The sequence below is a fragment of the Ranitomeya imitator genome, chromosome 6, assembly GCF_032444005.1.
Source record: "Ranitomeya imitator isolate aRanImi1 chromosome 6, aRanImi1.pri, whole genome shotgun sequence".
In the NCBI taxonomy this organism is placed as follows: Eukaryota; Metazoa; Chordata; class Amphibia; order Anura; family Dendrobatidae; genus Ranitomeya; species Ranitomeya imitator.
This window is the reverse complement of record NC_091287.1, coordinates 490,725,671-490,752,485: the sequence shown is the minus strand read 5'-3', so window position 1 is coordinate 490,752,485 and position 26,815 is coordinate 490,725,671. Positions and strand designations below refer to the sequence as shown.

Below are 26,815 nucleotides of genomic sequence, written 5' to 3'. Positions count from 1 at the left end.
CTCTGCTTTTGCGGTAGCTTACTTGGGGGGCAGCGGTGTAAGAATGGGGTCCCTGGTGGTAGAGTCGCTGCTGGCAGAGGTAGGAAATGCTGCGCGCTCCAGGCTGGTAGGAAAGGGTGTACAGTGGCGGCAGGAACTGGGCCTTGGCTTCGGACCCCAGGCTGGTACGACAGGATGTTTAGTGGTGCGGGAGTTCCGCTGAGATTTTATGACAGCCCAGAGCCCTGCACCTTCCATACTTGCAGTGGACCGCATGTGCAATTGAGATCTCGGCCATTTTCCCCAGAGTTCACTACATTGAAAAGTATGGAAAGTGAGGGGTTCTGGGCTTTTAAAAAATGTCAGCGGAGCCCCAGCACCACCGAACATCTTGTCGTACCAGCCTGGGGCCCTCAACCATCGCCTGACTCCTGCTTCTGCCAGAAACTTCTGTCAGCAGCGACTCCACTCCACAGCAGCCGGTAAGCTCCAATGCAGCTACAATTCGGATTATAAAATGCACCCCCATTTTCTCCCCATTTGGGAAGAGGGGGAAGAGAATCTTATAAAACAAAAAATACAAAAAAAAAATTACGGTAGGTTGGTTAGTAGAGCAAGGAAACAAGAGAAATTACATTTTGGAGAGATTCAGTTTCAGATAGAGGGAGGACATTATGTTAGAGGCAGCGGACAGACATTCCATGGTATTTTGCATTAAGGTGGAATAATGTCAGGAGATAATGTATATAATTGGGTGTCATCAGCATAGAGATAGTACTGAAAACCCAACCTGCTGATGGTTTGTCCCATCAGGGCAGTATATTGGAAGAAAAGAAGAGACCTAGGACTGAGCCTTGAGGAACCCCAACAATAAGGGGAAGATAGATGAGAGGAAGAATAGTCAGCAAATGACACAGTGAAGGAGCGGTCAAAGAGGTACAAGGAGAACAAAGAGAAAGCAGTTTCTTAGAGGCCTATAGAGCGGAGCATAGTGAGGAGGAGCTGGTGATCCACAGTAACATTTAGCATTCAGTAGAAACGTCTTTTTAAAACTTTTTATTGATGTGAAAAAAACAGACAAAAAACAAACAGTACATATAAGCAGGCCAAGGTAACAAGAATAGCTGCATAGAATAACAGGATGCACAGTTAAATTTGTATACTGTACAATACAACATGTCTAAACTAAAGTCAAGGAACAAATCAGAAGAATGTTGCTTAAGATTATGACAATAACAAATACAGAGCAAAGTTGGGTTGATACAAAGTCACCACGTACATGAGGGTAAAATTGGATAAATACCAGATGTTATTTTCAGAGAGTCACAAAGTCATCTAACTGGAAGTGGGGGGGGGGGGGGTAAAGAAGGCGGAGGCGAAAACTTAGGGAGAATTGGGGGATGGGAACAAGGGAAAGAAGGGTAGATAAAGGGTTCCGAGGTGTCCTGCTCAGAGTGATGATGTTGATTAAGTAGTTAGAAAGTTCAGTCTTTCAAATGTGGGTATAAACATTCGATCTTTAGATAGACGTAAAGAAGTAATAAAATTGTAAAGAGGTATGTTTTAAGGAGTATAGATTGTTTCACCTGGGAGTTTCTCTGATGTATTTAACCACAGGGTACAGGAGTCAATAACAACGGGTTATGCAAATAGTAACCTTTATTTTACACTTACAAAAAAGATGTTATGTTCTTTTGTTTTCCTGGTTTGTTAAAAAATACTTTAAATAAAGAATTTCTAAAAAAAAAATTGGGATAAATACAACCAAATGTATAGGGAATAAAAGAAAAAGGATGAGGGGAAAAAAAAGGAAAGCAGGGTTCACCTCATATGGGTGTTGGATATGAAAAGTGTAGCAAAAGTATAGGGTTTAACATAATTGTGGACTAGGTTAGGGCATCTTGCATAGACATTCTATCAATGGTGTCAAATCGTGACAAATTTGGACAATTTTTCATTAATCCATCTATCCCAGCAGCACGGTGGCGCAGTGGTTAGCACCGCAGCCTTGCAGCGCCGGAGTCCTGGGTTCTAATCCCACTCAGGACAACATCTGCAAAGAGTTTGTATGTTCTCTCCGTGTTTGGGTGGGTTTCCTCCGGGTTCTCCGGTTTCCTCCCACATTCCAAAGACATACTGATAGGGAATTTAGATTGTGAGCCCCATCGGAGACAGCGATGATAATATGTGCAAACTGTAAAGTGCTGCGGAATATGTTAGCGCTATATAAAAAATAAAGATTATTATTATCCTAGTTCTAACTTCTTGTAATATGTGGCAAGAAGTAAGGAGGGGGAGAGCTGAAATGATGTGTAGGTGTGGCGCTTTGTGAAGTTGGAGAGCAACCCAAGGATCTTGGCGTAATATAACATTGGAGGAGGTTTCATGTTAAGATAGATTCTGAATCCAATTCTACTTAGTTTAGGGCTACCAGGTATGAGGTATGCCTGGCTCTGGGCATTCTCTGAACAAGATGGGTAGCTTGGCATTTAGTAGGCGATCCGAGTGGGAAAAAATTATCACTTAATTAGTACTTTAGATGCTGACTCTATTATCATTATTATTATTATTATTTATTGTTATAGCGCCATTTATTCCATGGCGCTTTACATGTGAGGAGGGGTATACATAATAAAAACAAGTACAATAATCTTAAACAATACAAGTCATAACTGGTACAGGAGGAATGAGGACCCTGCCCGCGAAGGCTCACAATCTACAAGGGATGAGTGAGAATACAGTAGGTGAGGGTAGACCTGGTCAGGCAGCGGTTTGGTCGATCGGTGGTTACTGCAGGTTGTAGGCTTGTCTGAAGAGGTGGGTCTTCAGGTTTTTTTTTGAAGGTTTCAATGGTAGGCGAGAGTCTGATGTGTTGTGGTAGAGGGTTCCAGAGTAGGGGTGATACGCGAGAGAAATCTTGTATACGATTGTGAGAAGAGGAGATAAGAGGGGAGTAGAGAAGGAGATCTTGTGAGGATCGGAGGTTGCGGGTAGGTAAGTACCGGGAGACGAGGTCACAGATGTATGGAGGACACAGGTTGTGGATGGCTTTGTACGTCATGGTAAGGGTTTTGTAGTGGAGTCTCTGGGCAATGGGGAGCCAGTGAAGGGATTGACAGAGGGGAGAGGCCGGGGAATAGCGGGGGGACAGGTGGATTAGTCGGGCAGCAGAGTTTAGAATAGATTGGAGGGGTGCGAGAGTGTTATAGGGGAGGCCACAGAGCAGGAGGTTGCAGTAGTCAAGGCGAGAGATGATGAGGGCATGGACTAGGGTTTTTGCAGATTCATGGTTGAGTAATGAACGGATTCGTGAAATATTTTTTAGTTGAAAGCGGCAGGAAGTGGAAAGGGCTTGGATATGTGGTTTGAAGGAGAGATCAGCATCAAGGATTACCCCGTGGCAGCGAGCTTGTGGGACTGGGGAGAGTGGGCAGCCATTTACTGTAATGGATAGGTTCGTTGGGGGGGTCGCGTAAGATGGGGGAAAGATGATGAATTCTGTTTTGTCCATGTTAAGTTTTAGAAATCTAGTGGAGAAGAAGGATGAAATAGCAGACTCTAGTGAAGTAATATTAATTGAGAGCATAGGTCTGGTTACCCACATTTTCAACCACTACAAAAGAGTCCCAGCTACCTTATAGACCAGCTCTCAAATGCACATATATGAGTGTTGTTTATGGGTTGGGGTTTCTTTAAAGTAGCATATAAAAGTGAAACCAAGTCTGGGAGTATGAGGGTTGTTAACGCATATTTGTCCAAAGAATGGAATTTTTTCAAAGTAACCTTCACTGTTGCAGTAATTGCAAATGGATTATTAGAAATAGGACCTTATCCTTGTATACAAGAGTAAGAGCTGCCACATTATTAACAGGTGCAATTTATACCCTGTATTTATTTTGTATAGAACATGTATGTAATGGGTATATACATATTGTTGAATCTTAAATAAAGAGTTCTTAACAGACATATCTAGGCAATATTCATATCTACGTAGTGGTGTCCGTTCATAACAGAGACTCCAATCAATCAACAGCATCACACTGACCCCAATGACTTACAACATGTTTAGTCGTATTCTGCGGAGCAATCTGTCCAAATGGAGCCTCCGACACAGATGTGAGCACAATTCACTTTAGTTTTTAGCAGATTTCTAAAAACTACAGCGATTTTCTTTCCACGCTGGGATTTTGTCATTCAAACTACTGTTACTTTGAAAAAAATTAGAATAAACCAGATTTTAAAGTAATTAGGAGGATAAGAGCTTTATTCTGTGCAACTGCAAGACGAAAAAAAAAAAAAAATCCAGAGAGTTGGGATCCTGGGTTCTGGCAACTGCAGTAATCCTTTTCAAATTGCTCATATTAAGATTAAAGATCACTTTGTTTCTGTATTCCCACAACTGGTTGGGTATGGTAAAGAAATCAGCCCGCTGCTTTTATACGTAACATCTTTAACATTTGCTCTGTTTTCTGTGCCTGTGATTAAATGTAACATTTTGAAATCCCAAAGTTCTGAGAAAAAGCATAAATCCTCATCTCACAGCTGCTGTTTGACTCCAAAAACACATGCAGTATTTTTTTTTCAAGCATCTACCATCAAATAGTCCCAGTGGACCAGCACTGGGGAACACCTGCATCTCTTCATTTCATTCCAATAACGCAGTTTCAACTTTTCAATTACAAAAATAGATGCTATATTCAGCTGCACGTTCATTCTGCCCTTAATTCCCGTGAACAAAAAACCTAGGAGCATGAAATCATTCGGGCAAGCTCTGTCATCAGGAGGATGAGGGATTTTTTTTTCTGTTGCACACTAGTATTGCAGTGGGAATTCAAGAAAATATTGGCAACAATTGGAGATAAAGTATGTGGTCAGCTTGTAGGCGGTAGAAAAAAAAAAAGGAACTCAATAGAGTAGGATTACCGTTACATCACGTGTGTGTGAAGCGGCCATTGCAAGCCTACGCACACAAAGAGATACACAAAGGCCCGAATACATCAAAACTTTTACGCCAGTTATACAGAGTTAACAGTTTTGTAAAGTCGTTAAATGGTTGCACAATTGGAGGCAGAAATTTTGTGATTTTCGGCGTTTTCAAATCATTTTCGCCCAACTAACAAAATGGGCCAGACGAGGCATAGCAGTCCATGCTCATCAAATTTATGTTAAGAGGCTGAAAAAAGCTTACTCTATTTTTGAATAGAGTTAGATTTGTGGAGCGGTACACAAGAGGCACACACCACTTCACATCTCGCCTGATTCATTTTATAAGAGTTTTTTAGTCTCACGACAACTTCAACCTATAGGACTGGGATAAATCCTAGCACTGTAGAAATTGATTAGATGCATGTGACTAGCTTTGACTAAGAACCAGGGCAAGTGTTTACTTGGAAGCTTTCAGTCTGTTTGGGATGTTGAACAGAGTGAAGTTTATTGAAGCTGGCAAGTGACCAGTCAAATGTGAGCTGTAGCTGGGAGAGAGGCAAGCCAGAGTCTCTCTCTGAAAGCAGACTGCATGGGCCAGCTAGGAAAGCTGAGCAGTCTGTGTGTTGGAACTGCAGAGTAACATGTGGAAGCTGCAGCCTGTTCAGTATAAACTGTGCATGGAGATGTGAACACTTCTGTCTGGCTCTGGAAGCTGTTGGAGCTGAGGGCAGTACCTCTTTTCTATGTATTAAGTTTGCTCCAGAAGGAAGGACTGTAATTGGTTAGGGTGAGCCCGTACTGACATATCTGTGCCTGCTTAATGATCTTTTTATTTGCAGTTATACCTTTGGGCCCAGAAGAGGCTATTTTTGTTATGAGTACCCTGGAGTTTTATGAAAGCAATAAAACTATACCTCTTTGGACCAAATCGCATTGCCTGTGTGAATGCTACCTAATGCCTACTTGAGAGCAGGAATCCCTACAATATTATATATATCCTTACATATATCTACTAAAGATCAGAGTTTTTATCTCAGGACGACTGCAACATGATAAAGAGAAAGCGAAAACCAAAGATGAGGCAGCACAAGCAAAGACAAAATGCAACTGGTAGGCGCCAGCCTGCAGGTTACAGCCCCGTAACCCAATACTATACCATATTTTTCAGATTATACGACTTTTTTTCCCAAAATTTGAGGGGGAAATGGTGGTGCATCATATAATTCGAATGTAGCTTACTGGATTGGGCAAATACAGTTGAGCGGTGTCCCAGGAGGCAGGGTCGCTGCTGCAGAAAGCTGACGGCCCACGGTAACATAGCTATATATGTTACAGTTGCCATAAGTCCAACTCTGACCTTAAGTAGATCCATATAAACTGTGGGTGAAAATATGCATTGGACACGTCACCAATTTTCTAAGTAAATAGATTTCTAAACGAGCTATTGAGAAAAATAGCAAAAAAGGATGCAGTGGACCCATGTGATTAACATTGCCACAACAGGTGCAGAAATACCAATGAGGCAGCCCCTCACAGCCTACCAAATTAATGGAGGGGGTGGCTGCTTGGCATAATACTGCACATAAGAGACTTGTATGTAGCGCTGTTCACACAATAGGAATGCACAGCATCCAGGTTATCAGCCAATTAGTGACGCCCTTCTATTAGCTCAGGCGGGCTGCCCAGCGCTATTATTAAGATGCTTCCCATGTGAACAGACACCACAGAAACCACCCCAAAAAAATGCAAAAAACACATACAAAAAATATGTGAGGTATTAGTTTATATTTTGGCCAAAATACGCAAGCTCGTAACCCACCTCAGGGGTCCCCACGCTTACGAATCCTACTCTAACCAATGCTAGCACAAAAAGAGGATTCAGAGATCCTCCAAAAATTCAGAAAAATAGCAAAAAAGGCAGAGATGCTTACCTGATAGGCCTCTAAACAAATGCACTATCAGGATGCAGTGGACCCATGTGGTTAAGATGGCAACAACAAAGGTTTGTGCATTTGTTTGGACGCCTAGGCAGGTGAGCATCTCTGCCTTTTTTGCTATTTTTCTGAATTTTTGGTGGATCTCTGAATCCTCTAAAGGAGCTATGACATGAAATACTTATTTATAATCTGTATTTTTATATAGTGACCGGGTGACTAGCAATGTAAGTGAGGATAAGTATCACAGAGATTGCCATTTTCTGTGATGTGAAAACCCAGAAGTTTCTCTCCAGCATGTTAGGTGCTGAGAGGAGTTAATCGGCAAAGACAAAGTTGGGCTTTTTTGTGACTGGCTGTAAGAGATGGGCGTGACAGCCACTCACCATATCTACACCCCAAGCGTGTGGTTTGGCAAGTTAGAGTTAGCTATTTCTGTGGTGTCTAGAGGCAGGAAGCTCCAATAAATTGTTCCATGTGCAACTGCACTGGACTCTGTTGATTGTACCCTGAGCGGACAGATCTCTGCAGGCCTAAAGACTGTACGATAAGTTATCATTTGTTTTCCTGTTTTGCCAGAAAATGCCAAGTTTATGTTGATGAACCCTGCACTGGTTTATGCCGTGTTTGAATAAACCAGCAGAAAAAACGTTCCTGTGTATCTCTTTGAGCAGCTAAGTGAGTCAATTACTACTGTATGTGTGTGTATATATATATATATATATATATATATATATATACATATATATATATATATATACACACACACACACACACATATATATACATACATAAACATATTTACTAGGGATTCACTCTCAGGTAGGCATTGGGTAGCGTTTACACAGACAATGTAATTTAGGCCAAACGTGTACTAGTACTGTACAAATTGCTAAAGTAATCCAATTGCGGTGTAACTAAGATTTGGGTAGGTCTTTTCTCTGACTTTAGTTCCTTCTGGGAAAGGGGGAAACAAGTCTCTGGAGGTGGATTATCTATCACAAGAATAAATGATTTTACATTTGCTGCCTACATTCATTTTTATCAGTTTTGGGGGGGAAAAAAGTTTGTAAAGTAAATGGCCAGATCAACATTTCAGTGGTAGTTGTGTGATCCTCGTGTTTATAATTATTTACCGGTAAGTATATTTTATCCATGCTCATGACAACTTTTTTTTACTGGAATTAGGTGTAATAGTTGCAGTGCAAAGATATGGGCTATTTTGATTGCACAACATACTAAGGACACATCAAGGTGGAGGTCCCTTTGCGTATTGCCTCACTGGCCTACTTTGTAGACTCTGCTGGAGTTTTTACTAAGCCCTTGGGCAGCAGGAACCGTTTAGCACAGGTGTTGCTAAGCATGCACCTTCCACTTGTGCTTGCTAGCGTCCATTTCACGCTGCACAATCCTTCAATGTGGGTGAAGAATGAAGCAAGAACTGATGGGTACAGAAGTCATTGAGGACCGCCACCTCCAGCTTGGAACAGCTCACTTCGCAATGTACGGTATACTCCTGTACAGTGCTTCAATGTAGGAAGCTAATGCAAGCGGCTGGCCACAGGTTGGTGACACAGGAGAAGCTGAGCCAAACACATTTGTTAGTGTAGCAGGAGCTACTGCAACGGCGGACTTGACCTTCAAATCAAAAAATTAAGAAACAAAAAATTCATGCATATTTTCCTTAAAGCAGATCTGTCTTCAGATTTCAAAATATTGCATACACTATTTAATAAATCTCTTAACATTATTGAATAAAAATCTCTTCAACCTGAGGAGGCTGGAGTACTTAGTGTAAAAATTACATGTGGGGATTCTCTAGGAACCAGGCAACCCCCACATGTACTCACCCTGGATAATAGCTGTAAATCATTCAGCTGAGGCAATGAAAACAATCTCCGAACACTAACAAATACTCAGAGATCACCCGAGCATGCTCAGGAAAACCCGAGCAACGAGTACACTCGCTCATCACTAGTAATATGATTAACATGATCAGACCATTGTGAGATTCCAGTTGCATCACTTTCTACTGGAACCCACAGTAGTCAGTGTAACAGTGTTCTTCAACTATGTGACTTTTATGGAGTGCTACTGTCACAAAAAAGTTGCTGCCACCTACAACTTGTGGCAGCTGCCGGGTCACAGAAACTTTTGAGTGACATTCATTGAAAGACAAGCAAGAGCTCCTGCCAACTTCCAGCTCATGGGCACTGAGCAGAACAAAAAAGCATATATCCCGTAGCAGCGCTGTCAATATGTCTCGAGAAGTCATTTCTCAAGTTAAACCAGCAGCAAAAGCTAACCGATTGACCATGCTTATATTAGCTTAAGAAACATTTCAAAGCAGTGAACCACTGCCTTACTGTGCGACTGTGGAAGTAATAATACAGCAATATATATGTGTTCTGTATGTGAAACAGGAACAGTTTGTCACTTGGCACATTTTATATGAAATCTCCCAAGAGAGCAGCATTGAATAATTGGATGTAACATGATCGCAACGTTATAGAGATTTTACACTTACCAGAGCTGTGGCAGTAGTCCATCTGCTCGGGAATCTGGATTGTAAAGGCTATCAAATCTGGACCAAGCAAAGATTCAGGCTTCCTGCTCTCCTTCAACCATTTACTCATGTGGAGATCTGTTGTGTCAGAAGGGCCTTGCACCAAAGGAATTAACTTCTCTTTCCCAATATCACCTTTACAAGTACAGATGGGAAACGGTCACCACAATAAACCAAAAACAACTTTACAAACAAGTATATTGTTCCAAGGGGCCGTGGCCTGGAAAAAGGTCAAGAACGCTAAAACATCAGGATGTACAATTTTACAAATTTTTTGCATGTAAATAAGCAAAAATAAATTTAAAATTGGGAAATATAATTATATTTTATATATTCTTAGGAACAGAATTGCATATCCAAAAATTACATATGCATATCTTTAAATAGGTGGGTAAGAGAGATGGAATAATCTATTTGTAGGATTCTGGGTTCATCGGCCAGGTCAGTATTCTGTGACTGCTGGTCGGGAGCCCTGTGAATCTCCTTTTACCTCCTTCTCTTCGTTTGATTAACCGGGCTGGCGCAACATCATCATTACAGCATCACACACACACGACTAATGAAAGAAGGAGCCAGGAGTACCAGAAAGTAAGAAAAAAATTCACAGGGCTCCCGACCGATGGTCACAAATTAATGATCTGGCCGATGGACCAGAGTCCTGCAAATCAATTCACCCATCTATAGTAAGTTAAGTAATGTAATGAATTAAAAAAAGTAGAAGAGAAATAGAGGAAAAGATAAAAAGATATTTACATGTTTGTTTGTGATTGAAGGGTTAACAACTCAAACAATGAATGAAAACTTGACAGCTCTAAAACAAACTTATACAATTCTAGTCATTTTTCAAAATTTGCAATTAAATAGCTAAAAGAAGTTTAAAAAGGGGATAAGGTAAGTCTCAACAAACACTAGGCTGAAACGTTGAAGAGTTGAAAAACTCGAGCTGTTTATTAAACTGATTTCATGAAAGCAGCTTATGTGTAAATGATCCTTCCAGGCTGAAATAGTGCGATTCAATTTCATACTAAATTAAAAAAGGAAATAAACTCAGGATTTTACAGGGCTCATAAAAACATATGATTGGTCATGCTCTTTCCCGATAATATTCCCAGCTCCATCGTATGAGCAAGTTAAAAATCAGTCATGGGCTTATCATCTTGGCACCGTTCCAAAACGGCTTTATCGTCTATCAAAATAAATTAGCAAGTAGCTGCGCTACTAATGAGTTTATAGCTTCATTTATTGAGATGGTCATTGATTTATTAACTGTGTGGTAGAACTACATTAATTGCTGGCTTCAAACCAGCAGATGTGATCAAGGATGATACCCGTTTTCATGTTAAGATGAATTTATAAAAACTGGCCCCGATCAACAATACAGTGATTTTTAAAATACAGGTAACAAAAAGAATATTTTTCTATAATTTTGATCATTTTTCAATTTATTCTCATTTTTCATGGTTATTTCGTAATTTCTATTAGATGCCAATTTGGAGGAGATTAAACACTAACAAATGATAATGTTTATGTCATCACATTAGATAAGATTACTAATAATCGAGTTACCGTAATTCTCGATTGCGCAATCTCTTCAGTTTCCACTTTTAATCAGACTATTTTTAATAAGGATCTCACATAAAGGCATTATTCCAGCAGTGTTTTTTTTTTTTTTTTTTAAATGGTGATTAGCAATACTGTCTTACAGCTGATGGAACATCTGCATGAAAAAAATTGCTTCTTTCTAGCTCGGTTCTACAAAGATGTGTTTCTACCTTTTATTTTTAAGACTACAGGCCAATTATTCTTCATTGGGGAAAAGAAACATTAAGACAACAAAGCTTATCTAAACTTTGTTAATCTACCATATACTAACATAAGCGCACACAACTAGAAATAATAACATTTAAATACTAGGGAAGGGAAAGGAGTAATAAAATGGGAATAAAATATAACATTTAACAGTCTTAGATACAAAATTAGTGCATGAGCTCTTGTTAAAATATTAGTGCTATATCCTGGTAATAACTCAGGTAAAACTAATGAGTGAATTGTTGTCGAGTATTGTTAAGCCTAAATAATTATTTACTCAATGCGAGTTTCGCCGGTATTACGGGCTTCATCTAGGATGATCTACTGCAATCGCAGCCTATTTGAAGGCGGTGACCTGATTGACAGTGATATCAGCCAATGGACATTAATCCACAGCAAAAGGTGTTGCAGTAGTTTTTACCTGTAAGGCTATATGCACATGTTGCAGATTTGACAGTGTAATTTTCTGTGCAGATTCTGCATTTCTTGGCAGAAAACGCAGGTCAGAATCTGCACCTTTTTTTCTATGTGCACACGTTGCAGATTTTTATGCAGATTTCTTCCTTTTTTTACCCCTACAGATTTCTATTGTGGAAGGGGTGCAGAAACGCAGCACATCTGCAAAAAGAAGTGACATGGTCCTTTTTTGAATCTGCTGTGGAGCAATTTGCCCATTGGCTGATATCGCTGTCAATTCTGCCATTGCCCTTAAATAGGCTGAGAGTGCAGCAGATCTCGCCCCTAGAAGAAGCCGTTAAGACTGGCGAAATGCATTACGAATAAATAACTATTGGGACTTACCAATACAGCTCAATCAGCAGCTTTACCTAAGCTACTACCAGGATATAGCATTATTATTTCTAGTATTAAAATGACATTTAAAGACTTGAAAGTTACATTCGAGCAATGAAAATCCAACATTCTCATAAATGACTGATTGTGAAGTGAAAATCTTCAGAAAATGCTTTTATTTGGTGTGGACATTAAGGCCACATTCATTAAAATTTGCATTTCATACACCAGTCTTAAAGGGAACCTGTCACCCCCAAAATCGAAGGTGAGCTAAGCCCACCAGCATCAGGGGCTTATCTACTGTACAGCATTCTGGAATGCTGTAGATAAGCCCCCGATGTATAATAAAAGATGAGAAAAAGAGGTTAGATTATACTCACCCAGGGGAAGTCTTGGTACTATGGGCGTCGCGGTCCGGGGCCTCCCATCTTCTTACGATGACGTCCTCTTCTTGTCTTCACGCTGCGGCTCCGGCGCAGGCGTACTTTGCCTGCCCTGTTGAGGGCAGAGCAAAGTACTGCAGTGGGCAGGTGCCGGGAAAGGTCAGAGAGGCCCAGCGCCTGCGCACTGCAGTACTTTGCTCTGCCCTCAACAGGGCAGACAAAGTACGCCAGCGCCGGAGCCGCAGCGTGAAGACAAGAAGAGGACGTGACCTGATGAAGATAGGAGGCACCGGACCGCAACGCCCATTGGACTGGACCAGGACCGCCCCTGGTTGAGTATTATCTAACCTTTTTTTCCCATCTATTAGAATACATTGGGGGCTTATCTACAGCATTACAGAATGCTGTAGATAAGCCTCTGATGCTGGTGGGCTTAGCTCACCTTCGATTTTGGGGGTGACAGGTTCCCTTTAATGAGTGGTATGCAGGTATAAAGTGCGTTCATTAACCACATCCCGTCACTGCACTGCCCTTTTATGTCCTAATGGAAGTAATGGAAGGGTCTCTGCACACCAGGTATTCTAACATCACACTGACAGTGCGCTGTGTTATAGACTCATTACTATTGATCTGAGCAGGTAACAGAGCGCAAGCTGTCATTGTGCACATCGTGCAGGGACTAACATAGCCCCTGTATCAGCATGTATCAGACTTCCATTGGGACATAAAAGCGCAGTGCAGTGACGGGATGTGGTTAATGAACCCTCTTTGTTTTAAACAGCTGACATGTGCCTCTAACAGGCTATTAACCCGTTAAATGCCGCTATCCATCTCTGACAGCGGCATTTAATTCGCGCTTCCAGGAAGCGCGCCGGAAGTCCTGCCATCGGTGACTCCGTCACGTGATCACGGGTCACCGATGGGTTGGCTTGACAACCAGATCTCTAGCAGCCCTCTATGGTTGTCATAGCAGGATTGCTATGAGTGCCGCCCGGTATCAAGTAAGCATTTGTGCTACATACAGGCGATCTGATCATCGCCTGTATGTAGCAGAACCGAATCAGACAACTGCAGCTTGTAGTCTCCCATGGACATTCATGGACATTTTGACAGAAAAATTTAAAAGTTATGGCTTTGGGAAGAAGGGGAGCAAAAAACGAAAACCCTAAATGGCCACAGGGGTTAAGGGATTAATAACTGGGACTAAGCCGCGCTGGAGACTAGTCAGACAGGTGGGTCCCGGCAGCTACTCCCCGCCTGCTGCCTTAGAGTAGTCTCCAGCATGGCTCAGCCATGGGTGCTATTAAACTATTTCTTTCTGAAATTTCTCTGCTTTTCAGAGTTAAACATTGTCTGATACGAGAGGTTAGTAGATTGGTCAGAATGTATCAACCATCAGGATCCATTCATAGGAAAAATATAATAGAATCACGTCACCACTTCTGCATTTTTCACCCACTCCCGGTTTTGGATACAAATACTGATTAAAAATACGGACCAATCACTCATCGTGTGAACATGGCCAAACACATGCAAGTTTGGAACATCGCTGTTGGTTGCATTGGATGGTGGATGATCTGACTTCCCTGGAGACAGTACAAATGTGTGCTTCCAAAGAAAAGCAAACAACTGGCACGTGAAGGTAATGTGTTAATGTTTAATTAAACTCATTGAGTAAAATGAATTCATGTTTTTCAAGTAAAGAACTTGTTAATCTCTAGAGGTACAAAGTATTACATAATGTTGTTATGTTAGTACCTTACAAGAGAAGCCAAACAAATGTACTTTTAGGAGTGCCGTGCACTTGGCAGCCTTCTCCATTTTTGCTTAAAAAACACAGAAGAGGCCAGTGTTAAAAAACCATAAATCTCACCTTGCCTTTCTATTTAGCATGGCCCTTCACATTCTGAGAAGAGATCTTTGCCTTCTAAGTGCCAATCAGATCTCCCAAGTATCACCCAGAATGATCTAGAATGTAGCTACTTGGCAAGAAGTTTGCACATCATCACATTATGGGTAATTGTTGTGCTGTTCGTATTATACTTTATGATCCACAGTAACTGCTCAAATATGGGACGGGGGATGGGAAAACTACAATCAGAATACAATTAAAAAATTAAAACTACACTTTAGTCGACCACAGCTCTAATGTATTATCTTGGCATGATAAAATTAAAACACGCTAAATCTCTGATTCATAGGAACAATGAATAAATTCTTGTTTCAGTAACTCTCCTTGTAAAAAGTAAGGCCAATTCTCCTATACAGGCAATAAACTTTTATACGGTCCAGCTGCACATACCTGGGGCTTTGGCACAAATTTTTATTGATCCCAGGGTCCCGGAGACACATTTGACCAATGATGTGCTGCAGAATCTCAGTTCAACATTCTGGATAGAACCCTCCAGAGTTGGCAGCGCATTCTTGGATTTCACACCTAATAAAAGAAAGCTGCAAATGTACTAGCCTGTTGAATTGTAATATACTTTAATATTCATTCAGACAGTAAAACAATTATTTCAGTTCTTTTTGCTTTTTGTTTTAATTAGCAAACATCAGAAAGTGATTGGGATTCATATTCAAACACGATTTCTTTTAACGCATTCACATGATGTTCTGCAAAACCCGGTTTGAAGTTGTGCTGTTCTGCAGGTGTCCAGGATTTGGAAGGAGGGTCTGTGGCATAGTTCTCCAGCAACAGCAAAGAATAATACTGAGTAACACCCAGCACACGCAATTCATGCACCTTATATATGTTTGGAATGATCTAACACCCCATATAATCCGACCACGAGCAATACGTGTAATGAGCAATAGTGTGGCTTATCAAACGTGCTATTAGGCATGAAAGGGTTGTCAGATCCATTGTGAAACGGATACTGAAAACTCCTGACAAATCCGATCAATCTGTCAAGAAAAAAACAATGTTCATGAAAAGGCGAAGTTCATGGGACGTAATTATCACATACTATACTCTTAAAAGGGTTTACAGTATTCAAAGAAAATCATATGAGGAAATACTGTAAAGAAGTAACCTTTGCATCATCATACACGATATGTCCTGTTCCTATGACAGAACAAAAAACCCCATGAAAGCGTTTTTAAGGGGGCATTTCTGCTGAAGTCAGGTATACAAAGAGCGATCAGGTGACAATCTGGTTTTTAAAATTCTTCTTGTCAACAGCAGCTGTACATGCACACTCCGGGTCAGACTGTGAATGGAATTACCCTGCTGAAATGCCAACTGGGTCAACATACTCCTACTATTTAAATGATGAGTACCAGAGGGAAAGTACAATGCAGCACTCTAAGAAAACGCATATACCTTATAATTACGGATATATATGTATATACACACATGCACATACATATATATATATATATCTATATATATATATATATATATATATATATAGATATATATATATATATATATATATATATATAGATATATACGGTATATATAGATATATATTATATATACACACATAGCGTAGGGAGGTCTGGATAAATTATGCAAAGTAACAATGCTTGACAGAAATATTAATAGTCTATGTTTATCAATTAACAAAATGCAAAGTGAATGAACAAAAGATAAATCTTAATCAAATCAATATTTAGTGTGCCCTTTGACTTCAAAACAGCAGCAAATCATCAATTCTTCAAGGTACACTTGTACATAGTTTTTGAAGGAACTTAGCAGGGAGGTTGTTCCATACATCTTTGAGAACTAACCACAGATGTACTGTGAATGGAGGCTTGCACAAATCCTTCCGTTTCTTCTTATGATTCCAGACAGAATGGATAATGATGATGATTGTATCAAGGGCTCTGTGGGGGCCCAGGGCCGCCATCAGGGCATTACAGCCATTACTGCTGTATGGGGCCCGGTCAGCAGCAGTACACAGAGGGGCCCGCAGATCCGGGGCCCCACTGTTGTGCTTCTACTGATCGGGCCCCATCATGTAGTAAAATACTGTGCACTGCGGCGCTGGGGCCCGGGAGCCTTTTTGGAGCTGTGCACGGCCGTCTCACCTAGTCGGCTGCACAGCTCCTGCTCGGCTGTGGCTAGAATGTATGGGCTCCCTGCAGGTCCTGACTACAGCCCATACATTCTAGCCGTCTCAGTAGTGAATGTGCTAGAATGTATGGGCTCCCTGCAGGTCCTGACTACAGCCCATACATTCTAGCCGTCTCAGTAGTGAATGTGCTAGAATGTAGGGGCTCCTGTCAGGTCCTGACTACAGCCCATACATTCTAGCTGCTGCTTCACTGCTGGAAACACTAGACGCCCCGGGAACGACTGAGGTAAGTATAAAAAACATTTTTGTTTTTTTAATAGGTGAGGTGAGGGGGAGTGAGACTGCAGATGATGGGGTGTGTTTTAGGGAGTACTGTACATGATGAAATAATAGGGGTCTGCAAATGATAAAGTGTATTTGAGGGGGTACTACACATGAAATGATTGGGGCTGCAAATGAAGTAAGGGGGACTGCAGATGAAGTGAAGGGGGGATAGGGGACTGCAAATGATGATGTGGGGGTGATGGGGACTGCAAATGATGTGGGGGGACTGCAAATGATGATGTGGGGGTGATGGGAACTGCAAATGATGTGGGGGTGATGGGGACTGCAAATGATGTGGGGGTGATGGGGACTGCAAATGATGATGTGGGGGTGATGAGGACTGCAAATGATGATGTGGGGGTGATGGGGACTGCAAATGATGATGTGGGGGTGATGGGGACTGCAAATGATGATGTGGGGGTGATGGGGACTGCAAATGATGATGTGGGGGTGATGGGGACTGCAAATGATGATGTGGGGGTGATGGGGACTGCAAATGATGTGGGGGTGATGGGGACTGCAAATGATGATGTGGGGGTGATGGGGACTGCAAATGATGTGGGGGTGATGGGGACTGCAAATGATGTTGGGGGACTGCAAATGATGTGGGGGTGATGGGGACTGCAAATGATGTGGGGGTTATGGGGACTGCAAATGATGATGTGGGGGGGATGGGGACTGCAAATGATGTTGGGGGACTGCAAATGATGATGTGGGGTGATGGGGACTGCAAATGATGTGGGGGTGATGGGAACTGCAAATGATGTGGGGGTGATGGGAACTGCAAATGATGTGGGGGTGATGGAGACTGCAAATGATGTGGGGGTGATGGAGACTGCAAATGATGATGTGGGGGTGATGGGGACTGCAAATGATGTTGGGGGACTGCAAATGATGATGTGGGGGTGATGGGGACTGCAAATGATGTTGGGGGACTGCAAACGATGTGGGGGTGATGGGGACTGCAGATGATGATGGGAGGTGATGGGGACTGCAAATGATGTGGGGGGACTGCAAATGATGATGTGGGGGTGATGGGGACTGCAAATGATGTGGGGGTGATGGGGACTGCAAATGATGATGTGGGAGATGGGGACTGCAAATGATGTGGGGGTGATGGGAATTGCAAATGATGTGGGGGGGATGGGGATAGGTAATGATGTGGGAGTGATAGGGACTGCAGATGATGAAGTGTGTTTGAGGGGGTTCTGCACATGATGAAATGATAGGGGGCTGCAAATGATGAAGTAAGGGGGACTGCAGATGAAGTGACGGGGGGGATAGGGGACTAAATGATGATAGGGGACTAAATGATGAAGTGGGGGTGATGGGGACTGCACATGAAGTGAGTGTGAGGGACGTGGACAGCAATTGAATTGAACTTGGGGGTGGGAAGAGCAAATGATGTATTGAAGGTGGGGAGAGCAAATAATGAATTTTGAGGGTGGGGAAGATCAATTGATAATGAATAGAGGGTGGGAGAGAGAGAAGACGTGGCAATGAATTGAGACAGAAGGGGCATGTAATTATAATGAATTGGGGTAAGGGTTAGAGCGGGAGGTACATAGTGGGTTCGTTGAGGATAAAGTAACTGGTAATAAATTGGAAGAATACAGGTGCTAATTAATTTATATATTAACCCTGCTGTGCTGTTCGGTCTGGGGAGACCTATTTTGAACTTTGGTATTTTTTGGGGTGTTCAAGATGCGGTTCTGAAACTTGTGGTTGATTGACTTAAATGAGGATGGGTCGGTCGGCCACGGGTTTCAGAACCGCATCTTGAATATTTTAAAGAATATTGAAGTTCAAAGACGGTCATTTTTGACCAACAGAACAGCAGGGTTAAATGGGGAAAGTGGCTATATACAGATAGTGGGGGCACAGTGGCGGATTATAATTTATATTTGGAATGGTGGGTTGCATAATAACCAATTATATATTAATGGTGGGTGAACGTCTGTAGTCAGATGTGTAGTGTAGAAGAAAGGGAAAAAATGGGGAATGTGCTCTGGAAGCGGTGCTCTAGATAACTGTGTTATTTTATGCAGATGAGACGAGTCCTGGCAGAAAGAAGTGATAGCGGTCTGCACTGGATTAAAAAGAAACGCAAAGATGAAGGACTTTAGCTAGAGACGTCACTGGTGAGTATGTTACCTGTACACTGACACCATACACTGTATACTGTATACAGTGCTCCTGTGTATAATGTCACTGGTGATCACTATACTATCTGTACACTATACACTATATACAGAGCTCCTTTGTATAATGTCACTAGTGATTGCTGTATTACATGTACACTGTACCCTATATACAGAGCTCCTGTGTATAATGTCACTAGTGATCACTATATTATCTGTACACTATACACTATATACAGAGCTCCTGTGTATAATGTCACTAGTGATCGCTGTATTACATGTACACTATACACTATATACAGAGCTCTTGTGTATAATGTCACTAGTGATCGCTGTATTACATGTACACTGACACTATATGAAGAGCTCCTGTGTATAATGGCATCGGCGACCACTGTATTACCTGTACACACACTGCATACTAAGTACAGATCTCCTGTGTATAATGGCACTTATGGTGATAGTATTTTTTTTTTTATTAATGATCAGTATTGTACTATTCAGTCACAATGTGGTGGTAATATGTTGTCCGGCCATGGTGTAGCGGTATTTGTTCCTTGTATGTGCTATTATTCGGTCACTGTGTGGTGGTAATATGTGGTCTGTTCATGTTGTGTTGGTATTTGTTCCTTGTATGTAGTTGGTCACCATGTGATGGTAATATGTGGTCTGGACATGCTGCGGTGGTATTTGTCCCTTGTATGTGATATTGTTCAGTCACTGTGGTGGTAATATGTGGTCTGCACATGGTGTGGCGGTATTTGTTCCTTGTAGATAGTATTATAGGTCACTATGTGGTGATAATATGGTGTCTGGTCATGGTGTTGTGGTATTTGTCCCTTGTATGTGGTATTATTGGTCAATTGAAAAATAAATAAAAATACACCTAAATTGTATTGCATATTTTAACAAATGTTTAATAGATTAGAGTAGAGTAGGGCTCGGCCAAAAGAGTCTACCTTGTTGTCGTCTCAAATTTAAAAAAACCTTTTGGCCAAAACAAAAGCTGCTGGCTATGTGTTTGATCTGGTAATGGGAACTGTTAATGTGTGATTTGTGAGAAGTGGAGTTTTGGCAAGAGACAGCGGTGGGGCTGTTGACAGTTCGAGGGGTGGAGGCGGGGCTGGGGTGGAGCCTGGGCGGAGTCTTAAGGGGCCCTGAAAATTTTGCCAGTATGGGGCCCTGAAATTCCTAGTGGCAGCCCTGTGGGGGCCACATCATAAGTTCCAAGACGTTGTTCTTCTTAATGCTTAATTGAGATTGTATTTCTTTTTAGTAACATTTTCTGTATGTTTGGGGTTGGTTTACTGTTGTAGAATAGATTTGGAGGTGATCAGATGCCTGTCTGATGGAATTGCCTCATGGATAAGTGTCTGTATTTTTCATTACTGCAGACACCATTAATCTTGACTAGTGATGAGTGAATATACTCGTTACTCGAGATTTCCTGAGCACGCTCAGGTGTCCTCCGAGTATTTTTTAGTGCTCGGAGATTTAGTTTTTATTGCCGCAGCTGAATGATTTACATCTGTTAGCCAGCATAAGTACATGTGGGGGGTTACCTGGTTGCTAGGGAATCCCCACATGTACTTATGCTGGCTAACAGATGTAAATCATTCAGCTGCGGCGATGAAAACTAAATCTCCGAACACTAACAAATAATCGGAGGACACCGGAGCGTGCTCGGGAAATATCGAGTAACGAGTGTACTCGCTCATCACTAATCTTGACCAAATCCCTAACTTCATTTGCTGAAATGCATCATCAAACTTGCATAGACCCTCCATCATGCTTCACTGTTCCTGCAGACACATTATTGTGGCACACTCCAGTCCTTAAGTGGCACACTGCCTTTGGCTACAGTAATTTTTTCAAATTTTGACGCATCAGTCCAGAGCTTCAGTTGCCATTTGTCTGCACTGAAGTTTCTATATTTTCATGAATAGCCAAGTCACTTGGTCTTTCTGTCATGTGGTATGTATGGCTTTTGCACACAATTCTTCTGTAAACACCACTTTTGGTCAGACTTCTCCAAACAGTAGATTATTATTATAGCGCCATTTTATTCCATGGCACTTTACATGTGAAGAGGGGTATACATACTAAGAAACAAGTACAGTAATCTTAAACAATACAAGTCACGATTTGTACAGAAGGAGAGAGGACCCTGCCCGTGAGGGTTCACAATCTACAAGGGATGGGTGAGAATACAGTAGGCGAGGGTAGGGCTGATCGTGCAGCGGTTTGGTGGATCGGTGGTTACTGCAGGTTGTTGTAGGCTGGTCGGAAGAGGTGGGTCTTCAGGTTATTTTTGAAGGTTTCCATGGTAGGCGAGAGTCTGATTCTGAGCGGTTTGCAGTTCTAAGCTGTTAAACATCTTCAGAACTCGAATGGAAGTAAGCATGATATGCATTTCATCTGAAGGACTAACTTTCTTTGACTGCCTACAGAGTCTATGGACCGCAACGTTCCCCTCAGTGACGAGAAATACTGGCAGATACTTATCCATGGAGTAATACTATCAGGGAGGCGTCTGTCTCCAAACTTATTCTGCCGCAAAACAGAGAGCAAACATACAGCCATTGTTATTAAAAAATATATTCAGCGTAAAGAACAACAATGAGTCCTGGCATTGACACCTGCTGGCATACAGTGCCAGCGGCTGCCTAGGGCCCCCACTGCTCCACGGGCCCCCAGCGGCACACCAAGCAGCTGCTATGGGGGCCACCAGTGCCAGCGTAGAAGCAGCGGTGACAGGAAGCCAAAGAATGTTCCCGCTAAAGTGAAATGAATATTCACGCTTCCCCACGCCCCCATGGGCGTGGAGAGGAGTGACTTAATTTCACTTTAATAGCAGGCAGTGTTTGCTGCATGCTGCCGCTAACACTGCCCGCTATCAGGGCCCCTGCTTCGTCAGAGGCCCCCAGCCCACATGGCCGCTATGGGGCCGTAAGCCAGGGGGACCCAGTGTCAGCGCCAACCCCAGTGCCCATTAATGGAGGAGAGAGCGTAAGATGACGCTCCCTCTCCATCATTCCCATCGCCTCTGACACAAAACGGGTGCGCAATGATGTCATTTCATCATGTACCTGCTGTGTGGGAGCGAGGAGAAGTGAATATTGTGTTTTTTAAATATATACTGTATGTATGTATATATATATATCTCAGTGAGTCCTGGGACAGCATTATTCCCTATGGGGGGGAGCTACGTTATAACTTATGGGGCAGCAGTATTCCCTATGGGGGAGCTACATTATACCCTATGGGAGGGCAGCAGTATTCCCTATGGAGGGGCAGCATTATTCCCTATGGGGGAGCTACATTATAACCTATGGGGGAGCTACATTGTACCCTATGAGGGGGGCAGCATTATTCCCTATGGGGGACCTACATTATACCTTATGAGGGGGCAGCATTATACCCTATGGGGGAGCTACATTATACCCTATGGGGGCAACATTATACCCTATGGGGAGAACAGCATTTTTCCCTATGGGGGAGCTACATTATACCCTATGGGGTTCAGCAGTATTCCCTATGGGTGAGCTACATTAGACCCTATGAGGGGGCATCATTATTCCCTATGGGGAGCTGCATTATACCTTATGGGGGGAGCTGCACTGTACCCTATGAGAAGGGCGCATTATTCCCTATGGGGGAGCTACATTATACCCTATGGGGGAGCTGCATTATGCCCTATTGGGGGAGCTGCATTATACCCTATTGGGGGAGCTGAATTATACCCTGAGGGGGGCAGTATTATCCCCTATGAGGGAGCAGCATGAGGCCCTATGAGGGGGCTGCATTATACTCTGAGGGGGCTGCATTATACTCTGAGGGGGCTACATTATATTGTGTGGGGGCTGCATTATATTCTATGGAGGGGCTGCATTATATTTTGGGGAGGTGCATGAGGCTGGTTGCATTATATTCTATGGGGGCTACATTATATTCTTTGGGGGCTGCATTATATTCTATGAGGGGGGCTGCATTATATTATGTGAGGGGGCTACATCATACTATATGAGGGGGCTACTTTATATACTATGAGGGGGCTGCATTGTACCCTGTGAGGTGGCTACTTTATGTTCTATGAGTTGGCTACTTTATATTCTATGAGGGGGCTACTTTATATTCTTTTTTTTTTTTTTTTACCAATTAACTTTTTATTGAGCAAAAAAAAGGAGAACATAACACATCACATATCACATACCACCATCAAGGGAAAGAAGGAAGGGAGCAAGGGGAAGAGAGGGAAAAACAAAGTACATGGTGATCAAGAAACCACAGCACATCCAATACAGAAATACAAGGTTACAGTGCAAACCAAATCATACATTTCAGAAAAATAACTGTTAAATGAGAGTATGAGCGGACAAGGATACATAGGGAGAGGACACCCAAGGGTCCCACCAGGAGAGGACCTTATTCTTCTTAGGGAGATCTTGAGCCATAATTACTTCATAGCTGAAGTGCAAGTTGATTTTAGCAACCAATTCGGCCCTAGAGGGGAGACCCGAAGATTTCCAATAGCTCGCAATGCATTGTCTAGCAGCGACCAAAATGTTAGAGATCATGGGACGGAGAGGGGAGGGTAGCTCTATAAGGGAAATACCCAAAACAGCTAGATGCCCACTTAGGGTAAGGGGAAGACGAGTTACCTCAGCAATCAAGGATTCTACCTGGCGCCAAAAGACCTGAACCTTCGGGCAAGACCACCAAACATGAGAGCCAGAGCCCATAGCCCCACACCCCTTCCAGCAGAGAGGGGAGGAGGAAGGAGTGAATTTCGCCAGACGGACAGGGGTAAGATACCAATGCAGCTGGATCTTTTTAGCCTGTTCCAAATGGCCAAGACACGAGGAAAATTTAGATGGATGCACCATGGCAAATTGCCAGTCTTCCAGGGGAGCCTCGAAATCCAGCGAAGACTCCCAGGAAGTCATAAAAGGAAGCTTATCAGGAATATCATGTGATACAAGAGCATTGTAAAGGATAGAGATACCATGGGGCAATATAGTAGATGGTCTGAAGAACCGGTGAGCCGGGTCCTCTGTCCGAGGCGGGGGCGCACCAAACAGCCGACGTGACCTAAGGAAACTACGAAGTTGTAGATATTGAAAAAAATCTTTGTTAGAGAGAGAAAATCTACCTGCGAGGTCCTCAAACGACAGCAGGCCGCCCGAGCCGAACAGGTCAGCCACCCGGTGCACCCCACGCCCCCCCCAGGAGGACAGGGAGATGAACCCAATAGCATACTCCAGAGCTTGGACAGAGACATAATCATACATAAATAGGAAATGAGGGGAGCAAAGTGACGCCCAAAGTTTAGTAGCAGTCTTGATAGTACGAAGAAAAGGGCCACCAGGGGGGGCACGAAGTAGCTGGAGCTCTAAGAGCAATTTAAGAGAGTTCTTGGGGGCAAAATGGGACTCAATGAGAAACCAGGGTAAGAGTGAATTCCCCTCCCACCATAGTTTAAGAGGTTCCAGAACCGCCGCCCTGTAATAAAACTGAACCGAAGGAGCGCCCAGCCCACCCATAGAGTACGGAAGGGACATAACACGACGCTTGACCCTGTGAGGTTTTTTGTTCCAGATGAACCGATCAATAAGCGATTGAAAAGCCGAGATAAATTTCGAGGGGATGGAAAGGGGGAGGCAGCGAAATAGGTACATTATTTTAGGGAGGAATAACATTTTCGAAGTTTGTATACGGACCATCCATGAAAGCGAGGAGCACGATAACTGATCCATGCCCTTCCTGACCGACGAGAGGGTCTCTTCACAGTTAGAACGAACGATGTCGTCCAATCTAGTTATCCGGATACCTAGGTACGTCAAGCCCAGCGGGGCCCAGATGAATGCATATTTAGATTGAATTTGAATTTGAAGAGCGACCGGAAGGGAGATGGGAAAAAGTGTGGATTTAGTCAGGTTAAGTTTGTAATACGAGACCGCAGAAAATTGGGTTAAAATCGAGGTGATCGCATTTTTTTTTTTTTTATTCAAATAAATTTTTATTAAGAATAACAAGGCACTTAACATGTTACATTTACATTTTCAATATAGAGAATTTCCCCCCCCCTCCCCCTTCAAACAGCCCCCTTCGATCCCAAAGCCCCCCACCCCCACCCCAAAAAGCAGCTCATCTTGTTAATTACTACCATCATTAAAACAATAGAGTAATCCCTCAACCATTCGTATAAGCCACACTTCACATTACTATCCCATAGCAATCCATGGAGACCACATTTTATTGAACGTTTCAGTTTTCCCTTTCTTCTTATAAATCCCTTTTTCTAGTGTCAGGCCCTGTTTCACATACTGGAGGAACTCTCCTCTTGACGGCGGCTCTTCCCTAATCCAGTTTCTAGCTATCACCTTCCTAGCCATGTATAACAATCTGGCTATAGCTATCTTTAGGTGTTTATCCACTCCAATCTCATCCACGCATCCCAACAAACAGACAACTGGATCCCTCGGCACCGTGCATCCATACGCACCTTCCATACGACTCAAAACTACCACCCAGAAGGCAGCCAACCTCGGACATGTCCACATCATATGGAAAATGTCTGCATCCGTAGACTTACACCTTGGACATTCAGAGTCATTACGCAATCCTGCCTTATATAGCACCATCTGAGACCTGTAAACTCTGTGTATCACATAGAGCTGTGACAGTCTATACGGTTCACTCAGCGACAGTTTTGGGATCCATTCCAACACCGACTCCCAAGTCTCGTTATCTATTGGGCCCAAATCCCTTTCCCATTTAGCTCTTGCCATTATTGGACACCCCAATAGAAAAGTGTGCAACAGATCCCTGTACAGAGTGGATATGACTCCTCCAGTCGTCCCGTCATTACACACATACTCCAGTACTATATCCCTTTGAATCCTAATACCTCCGTTCCTACTCTGAGCTCCAAAGGCATGCCTCATCTGCAAATATTGATACTCCCCTGCAGACCCAAGACCAAATTCCGCCTGCAATTGGGAAAATGATTTCAGTTCACCTTGTTCAATTATTTGATACACATACTGAATCCCTTTGCCCAACCACTCTATCAGTACCCCCAATGCCTCAAATTCTTTCAGATTGTTATTATGCCATAGCGGCGAGTATCTAGTCAAGTCCGTGATCCCACGTATGTGCCTCAATCTACTCCACAGCTTGCGTATCAACAGCAAAGTCGGATATAGCTTCCCCAAACTCTCCAAGGATCCATCCTCCAAACATTGCACCACTGGCCTTCTTTTTGTCACCACCTCCATCAACCGCTGTACTGCCCCAGATGACCCCTCATGCGCCCAGCCCCTTAAATGCTGACTCTGGGCTGTAAGAAAGTACAACTCAGGGTTAGGCAATGCCAGACCCCCATCATCCTTGGGTCGCTGAAGTGTCTCCAGTTTGATACGCGGATGCTGCCTCCCCCAAATCAGATTCCTAAACAGAGAGTTGATCTGTCTAAATTTCCCACGTGGTATCCAAACCGGCGCATTGTGAAGAATATACAGTATTTTCGGCATCAGAATCATTTTGATAAGATTCACCCTGCCTACCACAGACAAATGTAGCTTAAGCCATGCATCCGCTTTTGCCTTGAGGGCACCCAAGATTGGAGTCAGATTCTCATGTATATAGTCAGTGACCGGCATAGATACCCATATTCCCAGGTACTTAAATTTACTCGTCACCTCCAGTCGCCCATCCTCCAATGGTTCCCCATCCACATCGTCCACCTTAAACAAGATAGACTTACTCCAATTTATCCTAAGTCCCGACACTGATCCGAATCGTTCAATAATCCCAATGGCTCCCTCCAAGGATGCAACCGGGTCAGCCAGAAACAACAAAATATCATCCGCATACAACGCCACCCTTTCTTCAATCACCCCATATTTAAACCCCGTCATCTCATCAGACTGTCGAA

At 42.8% G+C, this 26,815-nt stretch overlaps 1 protein-coding gene across 1 annotated transcript in view; it reads right to left on the bottom strand.

The window, feature by feature from the left end:
- Positions 1–26,815, bottom strand: part of VPS13B (vacuolar protein sorting 13 homolog B) — a 1,386,889-nt gene that overhangs the window by 894,079 nt on the left and 465,995 nt on the right. The window contains exons 18-19 of the mRNA XM_069731647.1: positions 14,692–14,826; positions 9,367–9,540 (exon numbers count right to left, since the gene is read on the bottom strand). Coding sequence (XP_069587748.1) covers positions 9,367–9,540; positions 14,692–14,826 — 309 coding nt within the window. The remainder of the gene's footprint in view (positions 1–9,366; positions 9,541–14,691; positions 14,827–26,815) is intronic.